At 41.1% G+C, this 11,495-nt stretch overlaps 1 protein-coding gene across 3 annotated transcripts in view; it reads right to left on the reverse strand.

The window, feature by feature from the left end:
- Nucleotides 1-11,495, reverse strand: part of SEL1L3 (SEL1L family member 3) — a 98,019-nt gene that overhangs the window by 66,017 nt on the left and 20,507 nt on the right. For all 3 annotated transcript variants that reach the window (XM_019642421.1, XM_019642420.1, XM_019642419.1), the window contains exons 3-6: nucleotides 7,236-7,362; nucleotides 5,452-5,573; nucleotides 5,002-5,117; nucleotides 2,449-2,507 (exon numbers count right to left, since the gene is read on the reverse strand). In XM_019642421.1, coding sequence (XP_019497966.1) covers nucleotides 2,449-2,507; nucleotides 5,002-5,117; nucleotides 5,452-5,573; nucleotides 7,236-7,362 — 424 coding nt within the window. The remainder of the gene's footprint in view (nucleotides 1-2,448; nucleotides 2,508-5,001; nucleotides 5,118-5,451; nucleotides 5,574-7,235; nucleotides 7,363-11,495) is intronic.

Consider the following 11,495-nt stretch of genomic DNA (forward strand, 5'->3'; position numbering starts at 1 on the left):
TCTTTACATTAATTCTGATTTTTTAAAAAAAATTTTATTGGGGAATTGGGGAAGGGGGACAGTGCTGGGGAATTGGGGAAGGTGAATAGCCAAGTTGTCCTTCAGTCTTAGTTGTGGAGGGTGCAGCTAGCTCAGCTCCAAGTCCATTGCCATCTGGTCGCCCGTTGGCAGCTCGAGGCGGCTCAGCTCAAGGTGCCGTGTTCAATCTTAGTTGCGGGCGGGCGTAGCCCACCATCCCATGTGGGAATCGAACCGGCAACCTGTTGTTAGGAGCACGTGCTCTCACCAGCTGAGCCATGTGCCACCTGTTGGCAGCTCAGCGGCAGCTCAGCTCGGGCGCAGCTCACTGGCCCATGTGGGAGTCGAACCAGCAGCCCTGTTGCTCAGAGCTCATGCTCTTAACGAACTGAGACTCTCAGCCAGCCCCTGATTTTAAAGAATTCTGTGTTAAATGTCATTTATCATGATTATTGTTACGGGTTGAATTGTGGTGTCCCCCCTCCAAATTCACATGTTGAAGTCTGAACCCCCAGTACCTCAGAATGTGACCTTATTTGGAAGTAGGGTCAGTGTGGGTGTAGTTACTTAAGGTGAGACCATACTGGGGGAGGGGAGCCTTAATCCAATATGCCCGGTGTCCTTATAATCAGGGGAAACTTGGACAAAGACACACACTCACACAGGGAGAAAGCCATATGAAGACTGGAGTTATGCTGCCACAGCCAAGGAGCTACCGGCAGCTGGAGAAGCCTGCAACAGACCCTTCCCCAGAGGGTGGTGTCCTATCAGCACCTTGAGCTCAGACCTCTGGCCTCTAGAACTGTGAGGCAGTACATTCTCGTTGTTTAAACCACTCAGTTTGTGGTGCTTTGTTCTGGCAGCCCCTGTACACTACACAATTACTGAGGTTTTTTGTTTTGTTTTGCTTTATCCTCTCTCACTTTACTCTGGTCCCAGCCCTAGATCATACTGTGATCTCTCTGTCTACGATTCCCTCACATCAGCCTTTAGATTTCTGGGATTTAAGAAGAAAGGAAGCCCTTCTATAAAAAATGAAAAAGACCCTATGAAATTCAATCGGTTGTCAAAAATGTCCTGGGGTTGCAGGTGAGTGTCAGGGGAGTGAGGGGAAGGTGTTATTTTACGCTTCATATCCTGAAACACAAACTCTTAATTTCTGGGGGTCCCCTTCGCGGAACAGGGCACTCGAAGAGATTTCCAAAGGAGCCACAATGACCTGTTGCCCCAAAGCAAACTCCCAGGCCTTTTGGTCTTGAACTCCTCAGAGAAGAGCCCACAGCCACCTGTTACACAACAAAACACCTATCTGCCGACTGCTTTCTGATTGGTCTAAATCTACCTGGTGCACTTGAAGACTTCTGCTGGGGTCTTAGGCTCAGCATCGATGCTACAATATAGCTATCAAGTCATCACTGACCTTTTCTTTCCAGGCTATGGAATAACACTACTTTAGCCTTTCTATATAACTCTAATCCTTTAATCCAGCCATGAAAATAAGAATTGTTCTACGTGCCCAAGGCCTACAAGAAATCAGCTTGACTTAAGTAATATAAACAGGAATGGCTGGGGGGAGGGCACCAGGGGGGTGGGCGGCAGGGGGGAGGCAGTACATTATAGGCCCTTTTATTCCTGTCTCCTTCCATTTGCTTTCCTTTCTGTAATGACTACTTTTCAAGAAAATCTGGGTTGTGCAGAGTCCATTTGGAAAGGCAGCTTTGTGCTTGGGGTAGTCAAATGACTAAAGCATGAAGGAGTGACCCCACACACATTGATATATATTATCAATCTATATCCTGAGTTTCTAAAGAAGGTTGCCCCCATGGTTCTGCTGCTGTAAAACCCGGCTATTATACAGGGATAGAGAAGCATATTTTTTAAAAATTATAAAATACAAGGCAAGGGACCCAATTCTCAGTTTTTGTAACTCTTGTAGAGAACAATTCTATAAAAATGAAAAGTTACACCAATATCAATAGTTGCATACATTTCAAATTTAGATTATAAACATAAATATGAAGACTGTCTGCTTTTATGTTTTATACTAGGCCAAAGTTACCAACCATTCTCAATAAGCAACATTAATACTTTGATTTATTTTTCAGAGTCCTTCGTAGAAGATAATTTTCAAAGAAAATGAATTATATAAAGTGCCATGAAAGGAAGAATTTACAGTGAGATCTGGAGCGAGAACTAGTTTCTTTTGCTTAGAAGAAAGGTTGTGGGGGGAACAGGTTAGAGTTTGTGGACAGTAAAAAGAAGGAAAAAAAAAAGTACAAAGACTAGCCACAGGGCAGACTAGTCCATGCTTGGAAAAGCTGAATAAAGAGGTGTGGGAATAACGTTAGGATTGAGGGTTAGGCTTAAGGCATGAAGATTTCTTAACCCTCATGCAGCAAAGATTTGAATCAAATGAAAGATTGCACTTACCTAATGGTCTGATTATGGTAGCTTTTCAAATCCTGCCCAGTGCTGGTGGATACTACTATCTATGGTGGGAGAGATACACAAGTTATGCCTCAATGTTTCACATCACAAATACAAGCCCTGGGTGTAAATTACTCATAAAATGTGTTGCACAGTCTTTTGCCTGCTCAATGTCTGCAAAAATAAAATTAACAGTTTCCTAGCCCTGTGTATATATATTTTAAGACTTAAGAAATTTAACTTCTCCAAATGCCTTGATGTGGTAAAAAGACCTATCATGCAATTTTTTTCCTAGTGGGTTTCAGATATTTCCAAACTACAAGACAAAGGTTCATTTGGTGTATTTGTGCTTCAAAGCTGACTGCATAGAAAAACAAGGGAATGTGTAAGATACATTTTGAAATTTTACTCAGATTCCATGACAGCCTTAGGGGGGAAAGACAAGATTGGTGCTGAATAGTTTTCATGCACTGCTTTTCCCTACCTTCTTTCCCTAAGCATTGAGCATCGTCACCGCCATTTCAATGGTGACAGTGTTTTTGTCATGGATGTTATGAGCTGTCAGGTATTCTTCTTGCGTCTTAGATTACAACATAAACCCCTGGAGTAAAGGGGCTCTTTTTATTCCTTCTGTGCTAATACAGAGGCATGTTTACCAACCATATGCTGGCCTAACTAGGTTCTCAAAGTGCCTACAACCAGCGTCTATGAAAGACAAACTAACCCATAAAACCCAATCCAGTTCAGCCATATACAATATGAAGAAAATGACTCAAAATGAACCATTTACTTTAAGTCAATTTGTCCAGGTAGTCAAAGCAATGAATATAGCCGCCCGACCACAGAGGTAGATTTTGTGCAGAAAAATAATTAAGTATTGTTTCGGGACCTATGTATACTAGGGAGGCCAGATGGGATGGAAAGAGAAAAGACAAAAAGTCTACTAAAGAAAAAAAACGACTTCTTTTTTCTTTCCACCCCATCTGGTCTTCCTAATTCTTCTCTCCTGCTTTACCCTATCATGTGCTCTGCTGTTGAATTCATCTCTTTAATTAAAGAACTACTTTGATTTACTCTTCTTCTGCTCGAAAATCTTCCATGATGCCCTGCTGCTTTGCAAATAGAAATCTAAATTCCATGATATTCAAGATTCCCCACATTCTAGGCCTAAAGATAGTTTTTTTCCTTCTATTAGTGTTCTACAGTCTGTAAATTTCTACTCCAGTCAAACTGGTTTATCTGCTCACCCCCAGTGGATGTGCTAAAAGGCCCCCAGCTCTCTCCTGTATCTCATTTCTGCTCATCCGTTGGAACCTTCTCTATGAAACCTTCGCTGAGCATCCCAGCATGAAGTGCTGTCTCTCTTCTTTGAATCAATATGAATCATTTGGCAATTAAGCTCGCCTTATGACATCCCTTCACCTGCTTAATGTTACTTCCATAAATAGTCTGTAAGCTCCTTGAGAAGAGTGCCTTGCATACAGCAGGTGCAAAATAAGACCTGTGATTTGCTCTGATGATTTGATACCTGTTTAAGTGACACATAGTACCGAGCTGACCTCCTCGGGAGAAAATCAGCGAACCAGCTCCAATGCCATCATAATCCTCATGTAAACGAGAAGCTAAAAACATGGACCTCAGCTATGTCACCTAACATTGTTAAAGAAACAAACACACAAAAAATCCCAGCTAACATTTCAGACTCCTCTCACGAAAGCAAGAAGAATTGACCAGATTTCTTTTTCTCTTCAGAAAAAGGAAATGTGATAAGCCTAGCCACCAAGGGAAGTCTGCATTATCTAATACACAAGACAAACAAGGCGTCGCTTTCAGTTTTGTTACCGGAAAACCACAAATCAATAAGAAAAGCTGATGAGAAAATAAAGCCACCAGAAAAAAAGTAGTATGCTGACATCCTGTAGGTTGAAAATGGAATTGTCTTCAATTATAACAACAGATTTGCCATAATCCATAAAACCTGTGTTATGAGTGTTTGAAACAGTGATAGTGTTTTGCAGTACAAAGTAGATAAAGGCCTTCCATTCTGCCAGAATTATCACTTAGGTTCGTTAATTATTATTTGTCTGTTTATGCCCAACATAAGCAATTGTTTCAACTGCCAAAAACAGTCAAACCACTTCTTGACTGAACTAACCAATAAATTTCCTGTTAAAAAAAAAAATTTGTAGATCTGATAATACTATATACATAAACATGGCTGATGCTATTTTCACATTTATCTCCACAAAGCCTATCTTGCCAGGGGAAAAGCACCGAATTCCTCAGATAATTGTGGCTATATAGCTGGCTATATTATTTACTCATTCACAATATGGTCGAAAGAAGCACTTTAAAAGCCAATTAAATGGGATGGGATTCTTATGATTTAAACGCCCATCTATACAAGTTTGATCGAAAAAGTATATAGTTGTAAAGTGTTTATCATTTACCACAAATTTGCTTTTACAGATTTTCTTGCTCCCTGGCTTTACTGCCATGCTTAACGTTAAGGGATGGTGCTGCTATGCTTTATTGGGGAACTGTGCATACAGATACCTGGCCTCCATTAAAAGAGATATCCAGTCGAAACCACTCCTTCAAAGGTAGAGTGAATTTCGTTTTTACAGCAAGGTCTTCTCCTTTGACAAGATGCATTTGAACATGCAAGTTGCCTAAAATGAAAATGACAAAAAAAATATTTAGGAGTGAATGAAGTGGTTACATTTTTTAAATAATTGTCCTAAGAAGCTACCAGGCTAGATCACCTTCCTTAACCAAAATCAAAGGCAAACAACAACAAAACATGTAAGTGCGTTCCTTTGTAAAGAAGACATTTGCTTTAAGCCTCCAGAAAAAAAGTTCAATCTGAAGCCCACATTTGAAGACCATCACTCTCATTAAACTGCCCCCTTGACAATATCGTCCTTATTCTATGCAGACATATTTGTCAATAGACAGAACATAAGAAAATGACAATATCATTTTAAGGTTCTATTTTATACGTACCCTCTTTGGTGAGAAATACAGAAGGTGTGCCATACATCTCATTAGAATCAACAAAGTACAGAATCCCGCAGAGGTGGGCCTTGCAATAATGGAGTAAATAAAGCCACAATGAAACGGTAAACCTATAAAAGGGAGGGGAAAAAAGGTTCTGCAGATTGATATCATCCAAGAACAGGTAATTATAGTTAACAATGACCAAGTAAATTGCTTTCTTTCCAATGAAGGGATGAATTTGCTGCCTTCGTGTTCATCACGGGATCTCGGCTTACAAAGCGTGATTCTTGAGACAAAGGAAGTAGTTATAGAAACTGTAAGAGACAGGAGTTAAGCATCATTGTACAAAACTAGCAGACATGCTACCTTACACCAAAAACTCTGTTTCTGTGCGTCTTTGAGAATCTCACATGCCTGCCATTTGAATTCTTGATTAAGGCTTAAAAAGCCAGACACAGAACAAAAAAAAAAAGTCTGGATTTTAATAAGAGGTGATTTGATAAGAAGCTATTCTAATTTTGATGATTAAAAGAAAAAAACATAATTAGGGCTTTTTGAGCAATTTTCTTTCTTTCAAAGAGCAAAGCCCTAAGGTAGAAAAAAATGTCATACTCTGCAAATGGAATCACTATATGCTAATTGGGACACATATATGCTATTTTAAGGCACACATTAGGTTGCTCAGTACCACAGTTCTGGCTGACCAATGTGGAATATCTAATCTAATTGTTCCATTTCTGGACTGGGACTGCTTTAGTTGGAAAAATATATATTGTACAGCTGCGATTTGTGGAGTGAGGTTAATTAACAGTAGTCAATTTAAGTAGGACAGATTTAGTCAAGCTATATGATCAATCAATCACTCAGCGAATATTTGCTGAACATTTGATGTCACACACTGTGCTAGTGACCAGCAGTTCAAAGCTGAGGAGCTGGGGGTAACTGAAGTTTGCACATAAAACAAGAATCAAGGTCAAAACAAATGTAAAGAGTTCTCTCCATCACCCCAGGAACCAGTTCAGTTGGGGTTAAAGTGGCAGTAGCCTCAGGTTCTTTGGGGATACATCCAACCAAGTCCTTTAGAATATTCTGGGCTTTATAATCTGGCCTCCAAACCAGTGGTAATATACACAGACAGATGGTGCCACACGGCTCCCTCCTGACCCACCCAGCTGAGCAAGCTCATGAAGATAAGTTATTACAAGGAAGCTTAGCAAGAACATACGCTCTGTAAAGTGACTCAAGATCTTTCTACAGCCAGCAGCATGGGAAGAATTAAATCACTCTGCTAAATCCATCCGGTCTGAGGTGAACCAGGAACCATTTTCACCATCTTCAATTCAGTAGCAGAAAAAAAACCACACATATATCTGGGTTTTGCTGAAATCAACGGAGGAGATCAGAAGTGGGGAGATTTCCAGCAGCTCAGCCAATCTTCCAAGACAGAAAAGGCAGGACAAAGCCTGCAATCTGTGCTGACAGTGGCTGGCTGCACTGCAAACCTTGCAAGGGTCTCAGGCTCCAACACCTTGTCCCCCACTCATGTCATTCCTGGGACCGACACATAAAGTCTAAGGCAAGCTGAGGGATTGCTAAATGCAAGAATAACTCAAGAATACTTAGAGGTCTTCAGGTCCACAAATTCTGCCTAAGCTGTGTCGATTTCAACATTTTTCCAAAGCATATGACAAAAGATTTGTCCTCTTAAGAGATTTATTCCACTCGCCCGCTCCCATCCTCAGATAAAAAGAGCAGGGCCCCACCCGCCCCTGTCACCTGCCCATTCTTACACTGGGTAATCTATCCGCTGGTGTCGTGTGGCCTCCAGCTCGCGGTTCTGAAACCTCGGGAACTTCTTCACGATGCCCGTGTTCTCTCCACTGGAGGCATAGAGAAAGCCCAGGAGGGTGACCACATCTGCAAGTGAGCAGACAGTTAGTTGCCTTTCAGTTATCTCCAGAAAAGCATTGTTTCCCAAATCACATTCTTCCTGAAACCCCTGCCTGGTTCCAATCCAACATTGAAATGAAATAGCCTTCAAGTATTAACAAACATGTATTGAACATGGAACATATGCCAGCACCTGCTAAGCACTTTACAGAGCTACCTGAGTTAGTGTTCACAGCAACCCTATAAAGGAGATTCTATTATTAGTCCCGTTCTACAGATGGAAAGCCTAGAGAGGGAAAATAAATTGCCTAAGGTCATAAAGCTACTAAGTGGCAGAGACAAATCTCACGTTTGGAGCTCAAGTTCTATGTGCTCAACCATCTTACATGCTGCATCCTAATGTTAAGGAAAACAGTTTGAATTTATGTAATAATAGTAACAGTTAACACTTCAGCTGCACTCACTATGATCCACACTGCTGTAAAATAACAATTTAATTTAAAAAATATATACATTCATTTAATCCTCATTATTATCCCCAGTCTACAGATGAAGAAATGGAGGCACAGCTGCCAAAATAATAACTAACATTTATTTAACACTTAGAATATGCCCAGGCAACAGGCTAAGCGCATTTCAGGGATAATCTCATTTAATTGCACAACAATCTATGGAATGGGTTCTTTTATTACCCCCCATTTAATAGATGAAAAACTGAGCCTTAGCAAGGCTTACATACTAAAAGGTGGAGCTGGGATTCAAACTCAAGCAGTCTGGTTTCAGAATCCATGCTCTTAAAATTGCACTTTTTTTTTTTCCAGTTGCAGACTTTCCTAATATGCTCAACACATTATCCTATGCAAATATTAGTAACCATACCCCTTAAAACTAGAGAGGCATTCACTTTATTTTGCAAATGTGGGAGAAATCTGTGACTCTACAGATTTCTTAATCTGTAGATTAAGGGACTACATAACAAATCTTAAAGGGAGACCTGCATTATTTCATCTATATTTAATATCTACTGCTTTAAACAAGGCGAATGTGAATTTCTTATTCCTATACCCTCCCCCATCCCTCCAAAGAGAAATGAATTCACTGAACTCAACCTAGGAATGAAGATCATTTTTCCCTTTCTCTAAAATGCTCCTTGGTTTAAATGTCCATGATTAAATGGTGAAAATAATTTATTTCCCTGGGCTTCTTAGAGAGGGAAGGGTTGATTTCTATGCACGTTACCAAATGCCAATATGGGCACAAATTATGGGCGCTTCAGCCTGGGATGCTGAACACCCCAGCTCTCATTCCTTCGTGAGAAAAAAAAATGTTTTATTATAGAAAGAGGTACCTCTGGTTCATTATAACTTAGAAATCATAAGAGCAAAGTTTTCATAAGGTCAGGCTCCTCTACATATTATTATATATACATATATATATATATATATATATATATATTAGAATTAAGTAAGCCAAATGTTCCTTGGTGCCCACAAATCTACCTGTTTTGTTCTGCTGAGATGGATGTGGAAACTCAAAAGGGTAGAATTAAGAAACATTACAAACTTTTTCTTTACAACTTGAGCTCAATTTGGACACGGTGGACCTGATATCTTTGGAATCCGGGAGGAAAAATCACCAAGAGGTTGATATCAGCCCACCCTTAGTTTAGCTTTCATCATGTTGAGTAGGACAGGAGACCAGTGGCCATGTTAGCCTCCCAGGTACCCTTCTGCTGGTGACTGCTGGTGACTTATCTAGTGTGCAGTGGTAGCATTTATCAAAATGAATGGGATTTGATTGTGCCAAGGCTGGTTCCAGTGAAGCGAGGCTTCATAAAGGAGGTTTCCAAAGTGAAAGGAGCTAAAAGTGAATGTTGATGAGCCTCTCCCCCTTATCCCAAGATCAAAGTACAACGGGTTGCACAGGGAAACTTGCAGCAAAAGACAGCGGAGGGAAAAACAACCTAAGACCCAAGGATCAAAAATCATTTTACAAGAACACATACTTTTTCTATCCAGCAAAACCAAAGAGATCGTGGTTTTCTTGTGAAATCTGTAGCTTCAATAGTTGTATGATTTGGAGTTCTATTGCAATTTCCCCTCAGTGTTATATTACTTTTCCATTTAATTATAAATAATTAATAGGAATAAAATTTTATATCAGGAAAGGACTTCAGAATTCATCTAGCCCAGGAAAACATATAAGCATGTGTTCCAGTAACTGACTGTGGCTGCTTGGAGTGCTATAACTGGTTAGTGGCTCTCGTAGGCACTAGGATGGGGAGTAACAGTACCAGCATCATTCACCATGAAAGAATAAACAGGTAGGAAAACTTAGGTTTAAAGAGGGAAAGTGAGGGCCAGCCAAGTGGCTCAGTTGGTTAAGAGCTCGCTCAAGAGTGTGAGCTCTGAGCAATAGCAGTTCGACTCCCGGCCTGAGCTGAGCAGCCAATGAGCTGCCAACAGGTGGCAGGATGGCTCAGCTAAAAAAATTTTAAAATATAATAAAGAGAGGAAGTGGCCTGTCCAATTTTCTCTAGAATGTAAGCTCCAAGAAAGCAGGGACATTGCTTTATTTCATTATGTCATTCCCAGAGCCCAGGACAGTGCCCGACACTTGACAGAAGCTCCAGAAATATTTAGTGAGCAAGTGAATGAATAAACTAACAAATGAATATCATTGTGGCCAAGTCAGGATTTGAACCTCTCTTTGGCCCAACACTTGTCACAATTCTATCACATGCGCGACGCTGTCTGAGCCAAATAATAATCTTTTTTCAGATCTTTCCCCCCAATCCATTTCGTTGGCTTTTTTTCTGGAATGAGGAAATTAGGTAGGAAAAAGGCATCATTACGAAATAAACATAAAATGCCAGGAAAACAGTTCAGGTTTGGAACCCACCCCCTTGACCATTCTGCTTGTTTTATTTCCTACAATTTTAGACCCAGAAAAGGCATTAGATACCATATGGCACAAACACCTTCAAGTGGAGACAAGAAAAGTGTTAGTGTCTGGTTGAAGGTTGTACAGCTAATAAGAGATCCAGGTACGACTCAAACCTGGTCTCCCACTAAAGATCAAGGGGCTTTTTGTTAAAACACATCACATCTCACAAGTTCTTCCCGAGAGAACTAGGGCTGATGTTCAGAGGGCATGCCCGTGTGGCCACACTGGTGGTTGAAAACTGAAATTCGTCCATATTGGTTAGATGATTGGTGCTGCTTTGAACCTCCGAGGCCCCACCCCCCACCCTCTACCCTGGCCTCTCCTTCCGGTAAAGCCTGGCTCTGCAGGGACCTCCAGCACCATTCTGCTTCAGCACTAGGGCCAGCGCCCGGGGGAGAGGCTGACTGGGGCCGGCTCCTGCCTCTTCCGGGTTGCTAAGTATTTTGAATATCACCCCAGAGTGGGGTGGCTGGGAGGGTCACACAGCCCACTGTCCAGTTCAGCTGAGGGATCAGAGCCCTGACACAGACACCTGCTCTGGGGAAGGTCCCACGTAACAAAGCCCTACTCAGGACATGCTCCAAACACGTCACAATAATGCAGCTGTGATCCTCAGCCCATTTGTGGAGGAGAAATTAGAGACAGTCTTGCTGCAAGAAATAACTGTGACTAGAAACCTGTAAGCAGCACCTGGAGGAAAAGAAGGTAAGATTTTTCCAACCTGAAGGAGTAAAGCCGGAGCACAGGTAACTCAATAATGCTTTCCAAACACAGGATGTTAAAAAGGCAGTGGTGATCAGGTGTTTTCTTTTCCTTAAAGCCAAAGTCTGAGAACAAAAACTCTACTTTCTAGCAAGTATGATTTAGGTCAGAATTTCCCCCCAGAAGGTACTAGGCAGGGAAGTGAGTGACGAAGAAAGTCTGTGGAATATTCACTACTAGGAGTCTTAAGAATAAACTGAATTCCACTCCCAGTAATTTATCCTCCAAACATAAGCGTGCACAAAGATACATGTACAAGGGTGTTTGGTAAACCCTTGTGGTTAATAGTAAAGGACTGGAAACGACCTGTGTGACCATCAGCAGGAGACCAGTTAAATAAATTACGGGCTGTCAGGCAATGGAATGCTAACAGCTACCGAAAAGAATGAGGTTGTGTAGTACATACTGATACAGTAAAATCTCTACTGTATTGTTAGTGAGTGTGGGACAGA

Source organism: Hipposideros armiger, unplaced genomic scaffold (genome assembly GCF_001890085.2).
Source record: "Hipposideros armiger isolate ML-2016 unplaced genomic scaffold, ASM189008v1 scaffold_68, whole genome shotgun sequence".
Taxonomy (NCBI): domain Eukaryota; kingdom Metazoa; phylum Chordata; class Mammalia; order Chiroptera; family Hipposideridae; genus Hipposideros; species Hipposideros armiger.